Here is a 21,885-nt window from a genome sequence, read left to right as displayed (position 1 = left end):
AAACACCCAAGCTTATTGGACCATTTGTAGATAATGGTTTTGTTCTGGGGAGAACCCTGCTCCTTTCGAGTTGCGAATTCAGTTACATATTTTTTCTCATGAACCTCAAGTTCTTTTGTTATATTCTTTCAGAAAATCTATCTAAAAAACCCGAAAAGATTTGCTAAACCTTTTCCACAATAAGCGAACAAAAGTCCACGCTAACTGATTTCAAGTAAGAAACTGCATATTCAAACCCCGCAAAACCATCAATCGTTTCCGAGAAAGAAAACAGATTAAACTCCGCAAACCCAATGATCCGTCCCGAAATAGGATAAACTTTTTGTGGAATAAAAAAAAATATCGCCTAGTCACTTGCGGAGAACATAAACTTCAAGTGGCTGTCAGAAGCACTCACGTTCTCAAAGCTTCTCCCGGGGCCAACCGACAACAGGTTTGGGGTCTGCCCCCGCAAGCCAGCTGTTGGTGTTGGGCCTCTAAGAAACGCGAAAACAAATTCCACAACAGGAATAAATTTCATAGTTTTCTCATTTTACAATTTAAAAGAAGGCGAAAAAATTCTGTTGAATGCATCTCGTCTGTCCAAAGCAATTGTACGGATTCTAATTTATGGCTTCTTTAAAGTGAATTCTTGCCTGTCCCGCAGCATCACCCCGGAGAAAGTGGTCGGGCTTCCGTTTACTGCCGGATCCGTTGTTAACCACCGGTCGGTCGTCGGTGGAGGAGGGAAATCGCGAAAAGCAATAAAAAGCTTATTGTTATTCATAAGGTTCCGCGCTCGTGATACGCAATCACAAAAGTGGAGAGCCTTTCTCCTCCGATACTGCCAACTCACTTCGTGCGGTTCAGCGATGTTGGTACGAAGAGCTGACTATCGGCCGGCTGAGTGGTAGGTAGATGAAGCTGGATCGTGACCTGCTTGTTATTGAAAGAATGACAGTTAGTTTTTCTTTTTTTCTGAGACTAGAGCCTGGATAATCACCAATCTAATTTTTATAGGCTGTACAAATATGCACTGACGAATCGATTAGAATCATCTGATGATTGAAGGTTGATGGAAAAGTACTTAAACGATTGAGGTACGATACGATTGACAGTAAGAGTTTTGTGATCAATCTAGTTCCTTAAAATGCTTAACAAAGCCAGCGAAAGTGAGCTCTTCCCAACAGAGGCTTAAGGTTAATAATGTGCGTCAAAAAGTTCGATGGAGAACATTTTTTAAAGCCTTTACCTTACTGAGAAAATATGTTAATTTTTATTTCTCGCTCCAATGACCAATAAATAAATCAATCCGCAATAAATTAATACATATTTTATTGGTGCGCGATATCGGAAAAGTGGCTATTTTTTCCGCCGAACCGTTTCGCCTTTGCCTGCCGCACCCACCATCCGTGGAAGCCAAGTAGGGCGAAAGTGAGTTGTTTCGCACAAAATTACATTACAAAAAATTTAAAAATTTTCACGCTCATTTTTTTTGGATCCCCACCCTCTTTTTTGCCACACGTACAAACACTTCCACCGCCCGATAGGTAATTTATGGCCATCGTGGTTATAATTATTGAAAATAAAATATATGTCACAATTTTCGAGCGCTAGCAAAATTTCCGCGAGATGTTTTCACTCGGGGTGAGCGGAGTAAAAAAACAATTTTATCAAACGAGTGCAAGAATATGCAGTGCGTGGAATCGAAAAATATCACGCTTATCGATGGCCATCGGAGCACGGAACTGTTGTTCCCCAACTGCAAGCCATCACCGATCGTCTGAATTGGGATTGCATCGATTGGTCTGATTGCAAGAGCGGAAAAAAGGGGGGGAGGGGGGCACATTAATTGAAACATTCCACCGAAAAGTTCTTCCCACGCTTTCGCTCGGGCGAGAAGAATTATGTTTCATGCGGATGAGCTGATGGAATTTAGCATCCAGGCCCGTTGGACAAACAGATAAAAAACTTCGGAAAAATGCAATTGGGTATGATTAATGGTGCAATGAAAAGTAAGAATTTAGTCATTCAGTGAGAAATAGATTCTTTAGTGTCTTAAAAAAAGTAAAATAAAATCTGCTTGAATTCAAACTATGTTATAGCATTGAAAAGAAATTCATTCACTGAAATCCTTTTATAATCCAAAGACAACATAGGCAAGTGCGAAGTGCAGAAAAACTAATAAAAAGTCAGTGGTCCAGAACGAATAAATTAAAGCCCTGAAAGATATCGTCATACTTCTGTGTTGAACATTTTAAAACTGGTGGTAATCCAGATTTATGGCCGACCTAAATCTGGGCTGGAGCAGCCGAGCCAGCACTGCATTTATTCGTCGTTTGGGAAAAGGCGTAAAACTGGCTGGGCATATTTTTCCGCCCAACAATAGTGCTTCTTCACCGAACGTGGCGTTCCAGTCCCCTGTTGCTGTTGTTGTCGTCATCGTAGTCGTACTCACTCGGGGATGATTTTTTTTGCTCCTGGTGCACAACATTTCTTTTTTATTTGCTCGGGTCAACCCGGCTTTCAGCCGTCTAATGAGTGAACTACAGCTTAGCTGGCAGGCCCGGCTTGGCACCCCAATGACAATGCTCTATGGCGGAACCAGTAGGACACCAACCGAGAAGAACATCGACGCATAGTGACCGGAAGTTTAATCAACCTTACTTTTTACGAATCCAACACAATTTGGAAAACATTTCAAAATACGAGGTTATATTATTGACAATCTATCATCAATCTATTCCCATTCCAATCTCAATCCATAACGAATCCTATCGCAATCAACTCCCAATCCAACCCCAATCTAATCCCAATCTAATCCCAGTCCAATCCCAATCCCAATCCAATCCCAATAAAATCCCAATCCAATCTTAATCCAATCCCAATCCAATCCCAATCCAATCCCAATCCAATCCCAATCCAATCCCAATCCAATCCCAATCCAATCCCAATCCAATCCCAATCCAATCCCAATCCAATCCCAATCCAATCCCAACCCAATCCCAATCCAATCCCAATCCAATCCCAATCCAATCCCAATCCAATCCCAATCCAATCCCAATCCAATCCCAATCCAATCCCAATCCAATCCCAATCCAATCCCAATCCAATCCCAACCCAATCCCAATCCAACCCCAATCCATCCCCAACCAATCCTAATCCAATCCCACCCAATCCCAACCAATCCCAACCAACCCCAATCCAATCCGAACCAACCCAATCCCAATCCCAATCCAATCCCAATCCAATCCCAATCCAATCCCAATCCCAAACCCAATCCCAAACCCAATCCAATCCCAATTCAATCCCAATCCAATCCCAATCCAATCCCAATCCAATCCCAATCCAATCCCAATCCAATCCCAATTCAATCCCAATCCAATCCCAATCCAATCCCAATCCAATCCCAATCCAATCCCAATCCAATCCCAATCCAATCCCAATCCAATCCCAATCCAATCCCAATCCAATCCCAATCCAATCCCAATCCAATCCCAATCCAATCCCAATCCAATCCCAATCCAATCCCATTCCAATCCCAATCCCAAACCAATCCCAATCCAATCCCAATCCCAAACCCAATACCAAACTCAATCCAATCCCAATTCAATCCCAATCCAATCCCAATCCAATCCCAATCCAATCCCAATTCCAACCCCAACCAACCCAACCAACCCCAACCAACCCAATCCAACCCCAACCAATCCCAACCAACCCCAATCCAATCCCAACCAACCCAACCAACCCCAACCAACCCAACCAACCCCAACCAACCCAATCCAATCCCAACCAACCCAATCCAATCCCAACCAATCCCAACCAATCCCAACCCAACCCAACCAACCCCAACCCAATCCCAATCCAACCCAACCAATCCCAACCAACCCAACCAATCCCAACCAATCCCAATCCAATCCCAACCAATCCCAACCAATCCCAACCAATCCCAATCCAATCCCAATCCAACCCAATCCAATCCCAACCAATCCCAATCCCAATCCAATCCCAACCCAAACCCAATCCCAAACCAATCAAATCCCAACCAACCCCAACCAATCCCAATCCAATCCCAACCAACCCAATCCAATCCCAATCCAATCCCAACCAACCCAACCAATCCCAACCAATCCCAACCAATCCCAACCAATCCCAACCAACCCAACCAATCCCAACCAACCCAATCCAACCCCAACCAATCCCAACCAACCCAACCAATCCCAACCAATCCCAACCAATCCCAACCAACCTAACCAATCCCAACCAATCCCATTCCAATCCCATCCAATCCCAATCCAATCCCAACCAACCCAACCAACCCAACCAATCCCAACCCAAACCCAATCCAAACCCAACCCAAACCCAACCCAAACCCAATCCAAACCCAACTAATCCCAATCCAACCCAACCAATCCCAACCAACCCAATCCAATCACAGCCAATCCCAATCCAAACCCAATCCAATCCCAATCCAATCCCAATCCAATCCCAATCCAATCCCAATCCCAATCCAATCCAATCCAATCCCAATCCAAATCCAATCCAATCCCAATCCAAATCCAATCCAAATCCAATCCAAATCCAATCCAAACCCAACCCAATCCCAATCCAATCCCAATCCAATCCCAACCAATCCCAACCCAATCCAATCCCAATCCCAAATCCAATCAAACCCAATCCAACCCAACCAATCCAACCAACCCAACCAACTCAACCAACCCAACCCAAACCCAATCCCAAACCCAATCCAACCTAACCAACCCAACCAATCCCAACCAATCCTAACCAACCCAGTCCAATCCCAACCAACCCCAACCAACCTAACCAATCCCAACCAATCGCAACCAATCCCAATCCAATCCCAACCAATCCCAACCAATCCCAATCCAACCCAACCAATCCCAATCCAATCCCAACCAATCCCAATCCAACCCAACCAATCCCAATCCAATCCTAACCAATCCCAATCCAATCCCAATCCAATCCCAATCCAACCCCAATCCAATCCCATCCCAATCCCATCCAATCCCAACCAACCCCAACCAATCCCAATCCAACCGCAACCAATCCCAACCAACCCAATCCCAATCCAATCCCCATCCCATCCCAACCCAATCCAACCCCAATCCAACCTAACCCAAACCCAATACCAAACCCAATCCAATCCCAATCCCATCCCAATCCAATCCAAATCCAATCCCAACCAATCACAACCAATCCCAATCCATCCCAATCCAACCCAACCAATCCCAATCCAATCCCAATCCAATCCCAATCCAACCCAACCAATCCCATCCCAACCCAACCAATCCCAACCAATCCCAACCAACTTCAACCAATCCCAATCCCAAACCCAATCCCAAACCCAACCAATCCCAACCAATCCCAACCAATCCCAACCAATCCCATTCCAACTCAACCAATCCCAATCCAACCCAACCAATCCCAATCCAACCCCAACCCAATCCCAATCCAATCCCAATCCAACCCCAATCCAATCCCAATCCAATCCCAATCCCATCCCAATCCCATCCCAATCCAATCCCAACCCAACCCCAATCCAATCCCAACCCAATCCCAATCCAATCCCAATCCAATCCCAATCCAACCCCAACCCACTCCCAACCCAATCCCAACCCACTCCCAATCCAATCCAATCCAATCCAATCCAATCCCAATCCAATCCCAATCCCAACCCAATCCCAACCCAAACCCACCAAACCCCAACCAACCCACACCAACCCCATCCCAACCCAACCAATCCCAACCAATCCCAATCCAATCCCAACCAACCCCAACCAATCCCAACCAACCTAACCAACCTAACCAATCCCAACCAATCCCAACCAACCCAACCAATCCCAATCCAATCCCAACCAATCCCAACCAACCAACCAACCAACCCAATCCAAACCCAATCCAATCCCAACCAACCCAATCCAATCCCAACCAACCCAACCAATCCCAATCCAACCCCAACCAATCCCAATCCAACCCAATCCAACCCAACCAACCAATCCCAATCCAATCCCAATCCAACCCAACCAATCCCAATCCAATCCCAATCCAATCCCCACCCAATCCCATCCCCAACCAAACCCAATCCAATCCCAATCCAATCCCAATCCAATCCCAATCCAACCCAACCCAATCCAATCCCAACCCAAATCCAACCAAACCCAACCAACCCAATCCAACCTAATCCAACCCAACCAACCCAACCAATCCCAATCCAACCCCAACCCAACCAATCCCAACCCAAACCAACCAAACCCAACCAACCCCAACCAACCCAACCAACCCAACCAATCCCAATCCAACCCAACCAACCCAATCCAATCCCAACCAATCCCAACCAACCCCAACCAACCCCAACCAATCCCAATCCAACCGCCAACCAACCCAATCCAAACCCAATCCAATCCCAACCAACCCAACCAACCCAACCCAACCAACCCCAACCAATCCCAACCAACTCCCAACCAATCCCAACCAATCCCAATCCAATCCCAATCCAATCCCAATCCCAATCCAATCCCAATCCAATCCCAATCCAATCCCAATCCAATCCCAATCCAATCCCAATCCAATCCCAATCCAATCCCAATCCAATCCCAATCCAATCCCAATCCCAATCCAATCCCAATCCCAAATCCAATCAAATCCCAATCCAATCCCAATCCAATCCCAATCCAATCTCAATCCAATCCCAATCCCAAACCCAATCCCAAACCCAATCCAATCCCAATTCAATCCCAATCCAATCCCAATCCAATCCCAATCCAATCCCAGTCCAATCCCAACCAACCCAACCAACCCAACCAACCTAACCAATCCCAACCAACCCCAACCAATCCCAACCAATCCCAATCCAATCCCAACCAACCTAACCAACCCAATCCAATCCCAACCAATCCCAACCAACCCAACCAATCCCAACCAACCCAACCAACCCAACCAACCCAACCAATCCCAATCCAACCCCAATCCAACCCAACCAACCCAACCAATCCCAACCAATCCCAATCCAATCCCAACCAACCCAACCAACCCCAATCCAATCCCAATCCAATCCCAATCCAATCCCAATCCAATCCCAATCCAATCCCAATCCAATCCCAATCCAATCCCAACCCAATCCCAATCCAATCTCAATCCAATCGCAATCCAATCGCAATCCAATCCCAATTGAATCCCAATCCAACCACAATCCAATCCTAATCCAATCCTAATCCAATCCCAATAAAATCCTAATCCAATCCCAATCCAATCCCCATCCAATCCAATCCCAATCCAATTCCAATCCAATCCCAACCCAATCCCAATCCAATCCAAATCCTATCCAATCCAAATCCAATCCCAATCCAATACCAATCCAATCCGAACCCAATCCTAATCCAATCCCAATCCAATCTTAATCCAATCCCAATCCAATACCAATCCGGAATTAAAATCTGTCTAAAATTCAACCCTGGTTCAATTTATACAAAAATTTAATCCGGTTTCCGATGGACTCCTTTATAATTTTTTTGAGGGAGAAATTGGGATGGAAACCAAACGCATTTGAAACGAGGAAAAATTTGAAAGGGATTATTTATAATGAGTAAAAATATTTAAATTTCATTCGATTCATTGCTAAAGATTCATTGAGACGTTTTGGGAAACTTTTTTAAAATCAATGTTAAATGTTATTAAGATAAATAATTTTATCAGATTGGTTGGATCTACAAATAACTAAACTACTTGGTTAAACAAAATTTGAGCCTTAAAACGAGTGTTGAAATGGATCCTTGTCAAACGAACTTCCAGATTTTGTCTAGAATTTGCTCAAAGAGATGTCACTGCGGATCAGCCGGCTCTCGGTACCGGTTAGTCTTTCGCACAGAGCAACAGATTTATGAAAATAATTAAACAAATAAATTGTATTTTTAAATTTAATTCTTCTGACATCGACGTGATGATGCTGCATAAACCGGGTAAGAGTATGAAATTAGACGAAACCAAAAAACTGATCAATTCATCTAGCGGCTTCAAAAGCTGTTTATATTGCGTGCGTACTCGTATTTCAGCCATTCACGCCCAATTTCGATAGAAATAACCGGTTTGAGACATAATAATGATTCTGCTTTTGGTGGAACTTTAAGCCTTTCGGTACACTTTGGTGCACGGAAAAGGCAAAAATATCCACCGAACGGGAAGCGACCACCGCTGATGAAGTCAAATCCCGGCGTAAACTTGCTCATCATCATTGCTGCCTCGAGCCTCGGTCTCTCGCTCACGTGGGACAGTTCACAAATCCTGGTCGGATCCCGAGGAAACCCCCTCGAGGCACCGGGGAGCCAAATGAAGTCGGAAGAATAAAACACTTTGTTATCGTTGTCTGCAGGAGGAGGCTTGCCGGTACGGCAGCGTCAGCCAGTCAGTGCTGCAGTGGTGGGCGTTCTTTTTCCTGCGCGAACGTGGAAGCTCGCCGAATGCTGATTACGGCAGCGAGGATGAAGCCTGCCTCTGCAGAGCAGTGGAGGACTTCCGCCCGAGTGGTCCCGTGGAACGCCTCTGTGTGGAGGCGTTTATTAAGTGTTTTGAATGTGTTGACTCGGTGCTTTGTATATCCTGCTCCCGGTATATCCGTCTGGTTCAGGACTCGTTGCGGATGTTGAGGAACGAGACGGAGCGACTTCTTTATGGTTAATGAGGATCCGCAGGATTTCAATGGGGCTTTGATGCGTGAAATATGGAGTGTGGCGCGATCCGGTTTGTGGGAAGCAAGGTTATATTTTTGGTTTTCGAGTGGAACGAACTTCCGGGCTGGCACAGAAGATAAGGTCTATCTTCTTACAATTTTCATTCCATCATGAGCATGGTGTTTCAAAACAGATATCATAAGAAGTCTGTTAAAGTGGTTTTTATATGAGTACCATCAAAGCTCCCAGAAAAAAAAACAAAACAAAATAGAATTCAATTTTTAAGAATTTGTCAAACATGTATCAAGTTTCGGCGGAATAAAACACAAAATAGCCCAATAAAAATTTATAATTTTATTGCTTCACTTGCACGGTAAACATGAATTCTGATATTTGGCAAATCAATCAACAAGGAACATTCAACAGTCGATTGTTGTGGTCTTGATGTTAACTCACATCCCAAGAGCGTCCTGATATTATATTATCAGTGTTATTCCTACAATGTTCTAAGATGTCCAACAATTTACAAAACAGGAGTTAAGAACAAGGCAATTAAAGTATTCTCTCAGCAGCAATAATCGGCACGATACCACCATACCTCTAACGTCCAATAAAAGTACTCTTTCCCGAAATTGAAAGGGCCATTTTTCCCATTTGTACGTTTTCGGCACTCTTCGTTGTTATAATTAGGAATTGGATTTCACAACGAGTGCACGAATGGCTTAGTACCCTCCCACCAACTCTCTGCCTCCACTGTGTTCCTATCAAACACCAAAGCCCTTGCCGAGCTCAACTCCCCGCCCCAACGTGAGGATCGATTGGAAAAATTGAAGTTCTGCTGGCCGAAGCAACAAAAAATCAGCTCGATTCTTTTGATTGGACGCGTACGGAATGAATCGAATCGATTTCATTCTCGACAAGGGAGCCCCAATCGACCGACCGACTGACGACGACGACGACGACTACAACGTTGGAGTTCCTCTATTCATAGTTTGTCGACCAGCCAATGTGCGAGAGACGAGCAGGATGCCATAAAGCGAACCGTTTTATGATGCTGGTTAGCTGCTCTTCCGCCACCTACTCTAGTCCCTTTAGTAGTCACTATGCGCTTATGCTTTTCCGCTCCAGCTTGCGCCTGATGGGTAATTGCTTTTTCTGGTCTCGGAGAGATGCAGTCTTTGATTTCTTGATTGGCATTTTTTCTCACTAGGAAAACCCTTCTCGAGAGGTACCAACATTGGGAATCGTGTCTTTCGGTACGTGTCGTTGCAAAAATTGAGGTTAGATTGCAAGTAGTTCAGGTTCGACGGGGCGGTGTGGGGATGGGTACGAGTCGAACAGCGTTCGAACCGGAGTGGAAGTCAGTCGATGCTGCTCCGGACGTACTTGTATGGAGCGTGAAAAGCGGTGTGCAACATTTCCGTGTTATAAATTGAAAGCATTGAGCCAAGAGTGTTATTTCGGAAAATGGAAAACCCTTTTGCTCACGATGAGGACCGGCGACGTTGATGACTGACGTGGCGGCGTTCGCGCGGAGTGACACTTTAGGGAGTTGCGGTTTTGGGAGATGAAGAAACGAGAGTGCCTTTTGTGGCGGTTGCTTGCGGTCGTAGTTTGTGGAGGAAAAGTTGAAGTTTTTTTATTTGATGTTCGAACCAATCGCTGGTGGGGTTTCAATTTGTACGTGGTACGAATGGAATTTTATAGGATGAACACCAATCGATGCCAAGTTGGTATTTTTATGACTTCAGGGAAGCCTATTCTGATGGAAGTTTTTTTTTAATTACGTGAGAAAAGGACATGAAGAATTAGCACGGCAGGGGTTTAAAATGGAAAACCATCAATTAGAGACGTTACTGCAACAAAGTTGTCCTACTTTGAATCTTGAAACTATTGTTTGACAACATTGTGGAATTAAAAATTGCCTACTGAAGAATTTGATGCTTTCAGGGTTAATATTTGTATTCATTATTAAAATATTTGCTGAAACTAATGTCACGTCGACAATATTTTTTGAATTTCAGTTGAGTGGGATTTTGCAATTTAAGATCCAGTATGTTGTTACCGGTTTCAACTTTTTTCGGGTGTTCAAACTGTTTTCTATATCGAAAGAAGAATAAATAAATAAATGAAGAATTTCGCTACATGGCGGCACTAGTTTATATGCGGTACTACCTGTTCGACTTGATCACAATCAAAATTCTATAAATTGTTCAGAAGGATTCTAATATTTTATTATAATTCAAAAAAAGTTAAGATGATTGCATACACATTCCTGTGGATCACGAAGAAGAGTGCATGAGTGAAGCGAGAGGAATTTGTGGAACGTGAGAAAATAAAACTGTCCCTTTTTGGGAATTACGCAAAGGAATCTAAATTCGACTGGTAGTCCCAAATTTTTTTTTCATATCCATGTCAATCCATATTAAATGTCTGTATTTGCTGCATATAGATGAAAATGTTGGTGCAAAACTACCAGCCAGTGATGCTCGTCCTCCAAGAGATACTCAGAGCAACACCAACTGTCATGAAAAAAAAAACACCATTCGTCGTAAATTTCAATGGTACACAATCAATTGACGCCAAGCCAACTAGCCGGAGTTCCAATTAGTACTAGAGTAGAAACTTGATCCATTCAGTTTCAGGACTTCTCTACAAAGATACATAGCGCTGCATTGGATACAATACCGAATACCTTCCCAAATGCGGGTCATTGAGCCTTTTTCTGGTGAAGAAACGTTCAAAATCCAAAATTGGAAATTCTTATACAAATCGGCGGCCAAAAATATTTTTTCAGTGAAAAATGTTTCTGTGCAACATTTATTATAAGAAGGAATATTTAAGAACCTTTTTTAACCCATCATCGTCTTCGTTAACCCTTCAAAAAATGTTACCCGCGAAAAAAAATATTTTTTTTAGTTTTTCTTTGGGTAATTTTTTTTTCCAATACAGCATGCATAAAATAGCAAACACCCATATTTCTAGTAAAAATGTTGTTCATTTTCTAATTATTACGAGGTATGGAGAATATAAACCACAATTATTAAGTTTATTTATTGAACGGCTACTGAGTCTTGCAATTATTACAACGAGATTTTTTTATTTACGGGGATTGTGTCTTTTCAAGGGGAGAATATTTTTGTTGTTTGGCGTCGTATGTTTAGTCTAACTTGCACCGTCTAAACATACTACGACATACGGCGACAAACAACAAAAATATTTTCCCCTTGAAAAGACACAATCCCCGTGTCGAAACGTCGGGTAAATAAAAAACTCGTTGTAATAATTGCAAGATTGAGGAGCCGTTCAATAAATAAAATTAAAACGTACAGTCGATCCATAATCAGTAAACTACACAATTATTAAGAAAATTTTGATTGCAGCGTTCTCGTGAAAGCGCAAATATGCGCAAGCAAATCACTCACTTAAAGATTGTACTAGGGTTATATTTTAATCCCCTATTTACAGATGAGGGGACATTATGTTTGCGGGACCATTTTATCACCATTTATCATTTACCATTTACCATTAACCATATACAAATCAAAGTAAGGAATGATTTTTTATTTTCATCAGGTTTTTTTCACTTCGCCAGCCCATATCTTTTGACTGAATAAACACAGAGCTTCAATATTTTCCGATTCTCTTATCTAGGGTATATACTTTCATATGTTATATTATTATTTAATCAGACTAAAGCCGAAGTGGCCTGTGCGGTATATAAGAGTCTTCTCCATTCGGCTCGGTCCATGGCTACACGTCGCCAACCACGCAGTCTACGGAGGGTCCGCAAGTCATCTTCCACCTGATCGATCCACCTTGCCCGCTGCGCACCTCGCCTTCTTGTGCCCGTCGGATCGTTGTCGAGAACCATTTTCACCGGGTTACTGTCCGACATTCTGGCTACGTGCCCGGCCCATCGCAGTCGTCCGATTTTCGCGGTGTGAACGATGGATGGTTCTCCCAACAGCTGATGCAATTCGTGGTTCATTCGCCTCCTCCACGTACCGTCCGCCATCTGCACCCCACCATAGATGGTACGCAGCACTTTCCTTTCGAAAACTCCAAGTGCGCGTTGGTCCTCCACGAGCATCGTCCAGGTCTCGTGTCCGTAGAGGACTACCGGTCTAATTAGCGTTTTGTAGATTGTCAGTTTGGTACGGCGGCGAACTCTATTCGATCGGAGCGTCTTGCGGAGTCCAAAGTACGTACGATTTCCAGCCACTATGCGTCTCCGAATTTCTCTGCTGGTGTCATTTTCGGCAGTCACCAGTGAGCCCAAGTACACAAATTCTTCTACCACCTCGATTTCGTCACCACCGATGCAAACTCGCGGTGGGTGGCTCACATTGTCTTCTCTAGAACCTCTTCCTATCATGTACTTCGTCTTCAACGTGTTGATGACTAGTCCGATCCACTTAGCTTCCTCTTTAGTCGAATGTAGGCTTCATCCATCATCTCAAAGTTACGTGCCATAATATCAATGTCGTCGGTGAAACCAAATAGCTGGACGGATTTCGTGAAAATCGTATCACTCGTGTCAATCCCTGCCCATCGTATTACCCTTCCAAAGCGATGTTGAATAGCAGACACGAAAGACCATCACCTTGCCGTAACCCTCTGCGGGTTTCGAAGGGACTCGAGAATAGCCCTGAAACTCGAACTACGCACATCACCCGATCCATCGTCGCTTTGATCAACCGTGTCAGTTTATCCGGAAAACCGTGTTCGTGCATTAGCTGCCATAGCTGGTCCCGATCGATTGTATCATATGCGGCTTTGAAGTCGATGAATAGATGATGTGTGGGCACGTTGTATTCGCGGCATTTCTGCAGTACTTGGCGAATGGCGAACACCTGGTCCGTGATGGAGCGTTCGCCCATAAAACCCGCCTGGTACTGCCCCACGAACTCCCTTGCAAATATATAAATTAGACAAATTGGAGATAGTAAATTTTTCGATTAATGGTCGCCCTTTTTCCCATAGTGCATCCATGCCCCGAAAATCAACGGCGCCATCTGCAGGTCCCAAGAAAAGATATTTTAGTTACTAGATAAAGATTGTCGCTGTCGTCGCTGTCCGGAACATCTTTTGCTGGCGAGGATAGGGGATCTAAATGTCCATGAAGGAACATACATACGATTTGACAGTTAGGTACCACACATGTTTCGAACAGCAGAACAAAGGGAACCGAAGCGACAATCTTTATCTGGTAACTAAAATATCTTTTGTCCCAAGCCATCATAGCCGATACTCTAACTGACCACTTTATCAGATACTAATCTTTCGGCCGCTACTCCACCTGCTTCTTGATTGTTCGTCCAAACTGGTCATTTGGCCGAAAATGCTGTTTGGCGTCTCATAAAATATTTCTTGTTGCTTGTTTTTCATTTCTCGACAGTTTGCGTAACTTAAGGCTCAAGACTCCGTAACTCTGTTTTGAAAATTAATGACGTTATTGCTTGTTAGTATTGGTGAGGCAACTTGTACGAAATAGTGACGAAAATTTGAGGTGGGTGGAAATGGGGTGGTAAAAGCTTGTCAGCTGCTACATAATGTTGCCAGATGCAACAAAATGTTTATTTTTGAGCATTTATGAAATATTTATTATACGGAAACTTATTTTAAATTTCTTCGTACACCACTGGGCTTTCAACATACAGTGTTGGGGAAAGTACAGTAAAACACTTTGATTCTCCGAATATTTACATTTTATCCGGTAAAATTTCGTGCACTGAGCAGTCGAGCACACTTAGACAGTTTCCCAAATAAATGTAAGACGAAATTAAGTCTTTTTTGTTCTTCATCCGGAGACTGTTTATTTGCTGCTGCGTGAGTCTCGTGCCATCCATCCACACTTTCTTGTGCGCAGTGCAAATAGAACAGAATCGAGTTGAATTAGGCTGTTGCACACAGCCTTGAAAGAGTGCTAGCCACAGATACTGATTTATTAGTTCTAATCTGTAAAATGAGTAAGGAATAATGAAATGTATATTTGCCACCAAAACCGGCTATACGTTGAGAGATTATTCTACGAAAACATTGATTGTGGGGGGAGAAAATAGTAAAAGTATGTGCTGTCTTCTGCTCGGTCGTGACTGCTGCTGCGGCTGCCGTAGTTTTGTTTTTTTTTGTTTTTTGACTGCATGGTAGGATGAATGGTACGGTAAAATTAAATGTCAACCATTCTCCACCCAGCCAACAGAAGCTTGCATGATCTTTTCTTTTTTTCTGGTTGATTTGGTTTAATTCGCAAACAAATCGCATTAATTATTTGATCAAATAAATCTGGCAACGATGAAATGATGATTCTTTTCTTGTATATGCATAAAGTTGTTTGCGTGTCGACTAGCATATTCGATGTATTGTTTTGATACTTTTAAGTTGCTTTTCCGAGATTTAGAGCGCACTATTTCACCCAATGCGGTAGTGAATTTGGGTCTTCCGAATTTTGCAACATTCACAATACGGCCGTCTCTCACTTCAAATTTTTTAAAGCAGTTTTCGTTGGTTTTTCGACGTGAATTGAAGAAATTGGTGTTCAACATCAAATAGAAAAGTGAAAGTTAGGTAGTGAATTATGTTTAGTTGTCATAAAATCAAGAAAACGGCGAGAAAAGAACAAGTGAAAAACTGAGTGCATGTGTATGTGTGTGTCTCGATCGTTCGGAGTTGGTGTGTGTATAATTAGTATACGAAAATTTGTCTAGGAAAAAAGCAGTTTTAAGCGCTTTTCAGTCAATTAATTGATAATTAATTAGCTAGGTGAGTGGAAAATTCATATGAAAATACCATGAATATACGTTGACAGAGGTAAGTTGGTGAATAACAGTGAAATATTGGATTTTGGCTAAAATTGCATTAGTATTAGTGCGAATGAGAACAAAATCATCTTCATCATCAAATTGATTACGGTTTATAGAGCCTTAAAATAAGAAAATTGTTGGATACCGTCGTCGGGGGTGACAATGGGTCTGGGGGTCAACTAACAAAATCGTTTTAAAATGTCTCTTATAATTCAGTTTTCTTGTCCTCAGATAAATTAAATCTATTCAACAAGCATTCACATCAACCTTGATAATAGATAATAGATATGGATAATAGATATGAATGGAGATTTCAAACGAAAAACATTAGTATTACTAGTGTCTAATATACGAAGTATACCGTAGCTATGCTATGCTTAATGCAGATACAGACTTAATAGTTTGAGAAATCGATATTTCGAACTTCTCTGAATTCTTCATCCAGTTTTTGGTATGTTTCTTGTGGTACAAGATGTGAAAAGTTTTCCAGTAACGGTAAAATGGATCGATGTTTCCTGTCAATTTCGTTTGTTGGGTCTAGTATACTTGAATTTTCCATGACCGGATCGTCGACGTTGATTCGTTTCATAATTTGATGCGAAAGCGTAATTACATTAATGTAGAATCTTATTTCGTTCAGCTTGAACTCGTTTAACTGATCAGCAGTAATGATCTTAGAATGCAGGTATTCCTTGATAAGCAGCTCAGCGGATATTCCAACGTACACATTTTCTAATCTCTCATAACTTTTTGGGTCAAATTCGATTCCACTTAAGTCCGGTAGTGTTCGCATATATTCTGCTTTGAAATAATTCTCGCTTAACTTTTCAAGGACCTAAGTAACATTTTTTTCATGAATTAATTTGAGTACTGTAATCAAAAGCTTTCATGTTGTTCTGTTGATTGCGCTGTTCAAATTAATTCATGAAAAAAATATTAATTAGGTCCTTTTGAAAAGTTAAGCGAGAATTGTCTAGTATAATTCGAAACAATCTCGAAACACTCGAGTGAAGGGTCTGTGTCTCTGGGGTCTCGCTTTGGAAAAAAAATATTCATTTGATTGACCAAATCCAGAGCATACAACAACAAAAAATGTAAATACAATTTCGTAGAAGGATTATTCAAAGATGAGTGTATGGACATAACTAGGGTAACGGTACCAATAGTGGAGGTATTAGTAGATCCACAAAAGAAAATATTTTTTAAAAATTAAAAATTATGGGAAATTTATTGCTTTATTATCTTAGTCAATAGATAAACTAATAAATTTGCTAACAAAAATGAGATAGATGTCATTTAACATCAACAATTACCAAATATTGCTTGCACCACTATGGGTACACTGTTCCTTTAGTGGCGGTAAAAATTAATTTTGGTTCCTATAGTGGTGCTATCCATTGGTTTCTTATGAGACTCGCCACTATTGGTACAGTTGCACCACTATAGGTGCAAGGGAGTTAATTTTGTTAAGAAAAATCATTGTTTTCAATAGTTTTTCAAGCGAAATCTTAAGGTAAGTTGCATTTAAAAGGAAGTTTCTGGGACATTTGTAGGTCACAGAGGCCTTTATCTATTGATTGCACCCACAATTTGCCAGAATGAATGGTTATCAAAAAATCTCGAAGCTCTGGGATGAACTTTTAGAATTGGCCAATTTTACGGAAGTTCCGGATCTTTCAGAGGGCTTTCCGATGACCGCTCGAGGGATAAATTTGCCCAGAAATGGCTTATACAATATAGCAAATACAGTTGGGATCATCAGAGCACATATTTGCAAGCAATTTTATGTTTCATAACACGAAACTCGATAATTTGTTGCCAAATTGAGAAACTCAAACAGTACCTCTTTAGCACAGGTTCCCCGGGGACTAGAGTGGTCAATTTGGATGAATCACCCCGTGGGCTTGTTATTGGAACCTACAGCTTTTGTTTGGTGCCTAAAGATCGAAAATCGGTTGAAATTTGAGTTTTTGTGATCGAGATGAAATCTTGGGTCCAAATGGACCCCAATGCACAATGTGTAACTTTTTTCTAATGCATTAGGAAGGTTAAAGCACGACGCATCAACTGAAACCATCGTAAAGTGTATAAATATGATAAATCTTATTAAAACCCCACTACCTCCACTATTGGTGCTACCTCCACTAAGGGTACGGTTACCCTATAGCTTTTTCAACGTGGCCTCCGTTGATCAGGAATCCGGAATAAATTCGTTAAGCCTCAAACCCTGCTCAAACCTATCGAGAACTCTTTGAACAACACTTTGCAATGACTGTTGAGATGGCAACCACTTCACTTCGTTTGCCCCTACCAATTTACGCACCACTACTGGGCGGTGCTTGACAGTAAAACTACCGTTTATTTTCTATACCAAAGAATACACGTTTTATTATTGTTCTCTTATTAAAACCGTGAGCTTTTTCTTTCTTTAATTAAGTTTACCCATCCGAAAACTTCTTCAGGTTTTGGGCCCGGGTCACATTTCGCGTGTTCGTTAAAAGTAGTTATCGGTTTCGTCGGGCGTTATAATGGAAGAAAAATCCGTGTTGCTATTGCCGCTGTTCGATGGCTCCAATTTCGCGGAATGGAAATTCCGCATGGTGGTACTCCTGGAGGAGCACGAGCTTCTGGTTCTGGAGTGTGTGCGAACAGACGTCGCGGAATTGGACGAGCTGAAGGAGCTGCCAGGCGACACGCAACAGAAGAAGGACGAAAAGAAAATGGCACTGGAAAAACGGCTCAAGAAAGATCGTCGATGCAAATCGCTGCTTGTCTCGAGGATACACGACTCACAGTTCGAGTATATCCATGACAAAAAATCTCCGAAAAGCATCTGGGATGCACTCCACCGGGTGTTCGAGCGTCGCAGCATCGCCAGCCGGATGCACCTGAAGCGAAAAATGTTGACGATGCGGTTCGAAGGAGGTAAGCTGCAGAATCACTTTCTGTTGTTTGACAAGTTGGTCCAAGAGTACCGTGCCACTGGTGCTGTTTTGGACGAGTTGGATATTGTGTGCCACCTGCTCCTCACGCTGGGATCGTCGTACGCCGGTGTTGTAACGGCATTGGAGACCATGCCCGAGGAGAACTTGTCTCTCGAATTCGTCAAATGCCGCCTACTTGACGAAGAGACGAAGCAGAAAGGCATGGATATGTAATCGCACTCCGAATCGGAGGCAGCGTTCTACGGGTCGAAGCCGGCAAGGAAGCTGAAATGTTTTGGCTGCAAGAAGGAAGGCCACAAGTCAACTCGGAAGCAGAAGCAGAATTCAAAGGCGAATATGGCAGAATCTGGCGAACGGAAGGATGTGTGCTTTGTGAGTACCAGTAGAGTGAACCTATCCGAGATGAAACGAACGCAGTGGTTCATAGACTCGGGAGCGACGGACCATGTTGTGCGCGACAAGGGGTTGTTCTGTAAGCTGCATCGTTTGAAGAAGCCCATCGAGATTGCGGTGGCCAAGGATGGCGAAACAATTCGAGCGGAGTACTCCGACACAGTGAAGGTGGTAGCGATGATCAAAGGTAAACCTGTAGACTGTACAATTAAAAACGCTCTGTACGTTCCGCAGTTGCGTTGCAATTTGTTCTCGGTGCTGCGCGTTGAACAGACTGGAATGCGTGTCATTTTCAAAGCTGGAAAAGTGAACATTTACAGTGGTTCGGAAATCGTTGGGTGCGGTTCATTGCAAAACAAGTTGTATGGGTTGGATTTTTATTCCGAAAGGCATAGTGCGGATGATGCCTCAATGTTGACGTGCGGTCGAGTGCAGAAAGGCTATGAACTGTGGCACCGTCGATATGGGCATTTGAACGAACGAAGTTTGAAGTGTTTGGTGCAGAACATAATGGTATCGGGACTGAAGTTGAATGCAACCGGTGCGACCGGTGATATCATCGTTTGTGAATCGTGCGTAGTGGGTAAACAAACGCGGAAGCCTTTCTCGTCTCGTGAAGAACGTCGATCCTCTCGAGTGCTTGAGCTTGTGCATACGGATGTTTGTGGGCCGGTGACGCCGGTTGGACTTGACGAAAAAAAATACTTCGTTACGTTCATCGACGACTGGAGCCACTTCACGGTGGTGTATCTGTTGAAGTCAAAGTTTGAGCGACCGGCAAAGTTTGAGCGACCGATCGCGCGGCTGACGTGCGACAACGGCAGCGAATACCGAGGTAAGCGATTCCAATTTTTTTTATAAGCGCAAAGGTATCCAGATTGAGTGGACGGTACCATATACGCCGGAGCAAAACGGGTTGAGCGAGCGAATGAATCGGACGCTCGTTGAGAAGGCGCGGGCCATGATGGATGATTTGGCGGTGGACAAGAGGTTCTGGGGCAAGCTGTGCTGACGGCGGCCTACTTAATCAACAGAAGTCCAACTGCAGCGCTAGAGAAGAAGCAAACTCCGTACGAGCTGTGGGAGTCGAGAAAGCCTGATGTGTCAAACATTCGGGTTTTCGGCTGTGATGTGTTCGTTCACGTGCCGAAGGAACTGCGACGGAAGCTCGATCCCAAGGCATGGAAGGGACTCCTCGTCGGCTATGCACACAATGGGTATCGTGTTTGGCATCCTGTGAAGAAAACGTTCGGGACAGCGCGCGATGTGGACTTTGTCGAGACAGGGCGTCCACAGCGGAAGCAGATCGATGCCAGCAAGCAGTTGATTGAAGTGGAACCGGCGAGTGTGGAGGAGACCAACGATGACTGCGAGGTTGGTCCTCAGGAAGAAAAGTTTTCAGACGAAGAATACAATTCCGCTGATGATGCAGAAGTTGATGGTGGCAACTTGGATAGTGAAGCCTCGGGTCAAGCTGAAGACGGACGGCCTCAACGAGTACGGTCGACCCCTGCATGGCATAAGGATTTCGATGTGGAATATGCCAGTTTCGCTTTAAACGCCATGAACTTCATTGAGGACATTCCGAATTCGATCGCCGAGTTGAAGCAGCGTGATGACTGGCCAAAGTGGAAGACTGCGATGGACGAGAAGATGAGCTCCATGAAGCGGAATAATACTTGGACGTTGGTCAAGCTGCCGCCTGCGCGGAAGGCGATTACCTGTAAATTTGTTTTCAAAGTGAAGCGTTGCGGTGAAGGGAAGGCGGATCGTTTCAATGCGAGGCTCGTTGCGAGTGGCTTTACACAGAAGCAAGGCTTTGATTATACAGATACGTATTATCCAGTTGTGAAGCTCGACACGTTGCGGGCTGTACTTGCGTTGGCCAACAAGGACCGGATGTTAGTTCACACTATGGATGTCAAGACCGCGTTTTTAAACGGCAAGTTTGCAGAGGAAATCTTTATGACTCAGCCGGACGAGTTCCAGCAGGGGCATGAGCTGGTCTGTCGGCTGAACCGCTCTATATACGGGTTGAAACAAGCGTCCCGAGCGTGGAACGACAGGTTCCACAGTTTCATCAGTAAGCTGGGATTTGTGAGAAGCGCCAACGATATGTGTCTTTATACGCATGGAACTGGGAAGGAGAAGATGATCCTTGTGATCTATGTCGACGACATTTTGCTGGCTAGCTCGTCATTGCAGATGCTGGAGTCGGTGAAACGCGAGTTGGCTGAGGAGTTCGAGATGACCGACGAAGGGGAGATTAAGCAAATCCTCGGTATGCCGGAAAGCAGGTGTTCTGAAGATAAGTCAGCGAGACTACTTTGAAGGACTGTTGCGACGCTTCGGCATGACGGATTGGAAACCCGTTTCGACGACGATGGAGAACCGGCTGACACTGCAGAAGGGAGATGAGAAGCAGAGAACGTCGAAGCCGTACCGCGAACTGGTGGGGTGTTTGTTGTACGCGTCGATCACAACGCGACCGGATCTGGCGGCGGCTGTGAATTTTTTTAGCCAGTTCCAGTCGTGTCCGAATGAAGAACACTGGATCCACCTGAAACGGATTCTCCGCTACATTAAGGGAACGTTGGACATTGGTCTAGTGTTCAAGGTGGAAGAAAATGTACCATTGCTGCAAGTCTTCTGTGACGCGGACTGGGCGAACGATCCAAATGATTGCCGTTCGGTTTCCGGCTGCGTGGTGAAGCTGTATGGGAGTACCATCGGTTGGTTTACAAGGAAGCAGCAGACCGTATCATTGTCCTCGGCGGAGGCAGAGCTAGCGGCGTTGTGCACTGCTGCTGCCCATGATCACATAGTTGACGTATAAGCCAAAATGACCAAAACACACTTTTTTGCGGATATGGATTCTTTGTGCGGATATACATATGCTCCATGAAAAAATATTCATGTTTTGTTCGGAAACATTCGAGTTATGGCGATAATTGTTTTTGGAAAAATTGTCATTTGATCGCATAAGTTGACGTACCTCCATTACATGCTGCAATATGGAGCAAAAACCTGTCTCATATTTTTTCGACATTCACAATCCACTAGTTAAGCACAACATAG

At 43.6% G+C, this 21,885-nt stretch overlaps 1 protein-coding gene across 1 annotated transcript; it reads left to right on the top strand.

Annotated features, from left to right (window-relative positions):
* The first annotated feature begins 21,160 nt into the window (after positions 1 to 21,160).
* LOC134206040 (uncharacterized) lies at positions 21,161 to 21,643 on the top strand. The gene has a single exon (XM_062681723.1). The coding sequence runs from the start codon at positions 21,161 to 21,163 to the stop codon at positions 21,641 to 21,643; it is 483 nt and encodes a 160-aa protein (XP_062537707.1).
* Positions 21,644 to 21,885: the final 242 nt, after the last annotated feature.

Source organism: Armigeres subalbatus, chromosome 1 (genome assembly GCF_024139115.2).
Source record: "Armigeres subalbatus isolate Guangzhou_Male chromosome 1, GZ_Asu_2, whole genome shotgun sequence".
Taxonomy (NCBI): Eukaryota; Metazoa; Arthropoda; class Insecta; order Diptera; family Culicidae; genus Armigeres; species Armigeres subalbatus.
This window is presented reverse-complemented; position numbering and strand designations above follow the sequence as displayed.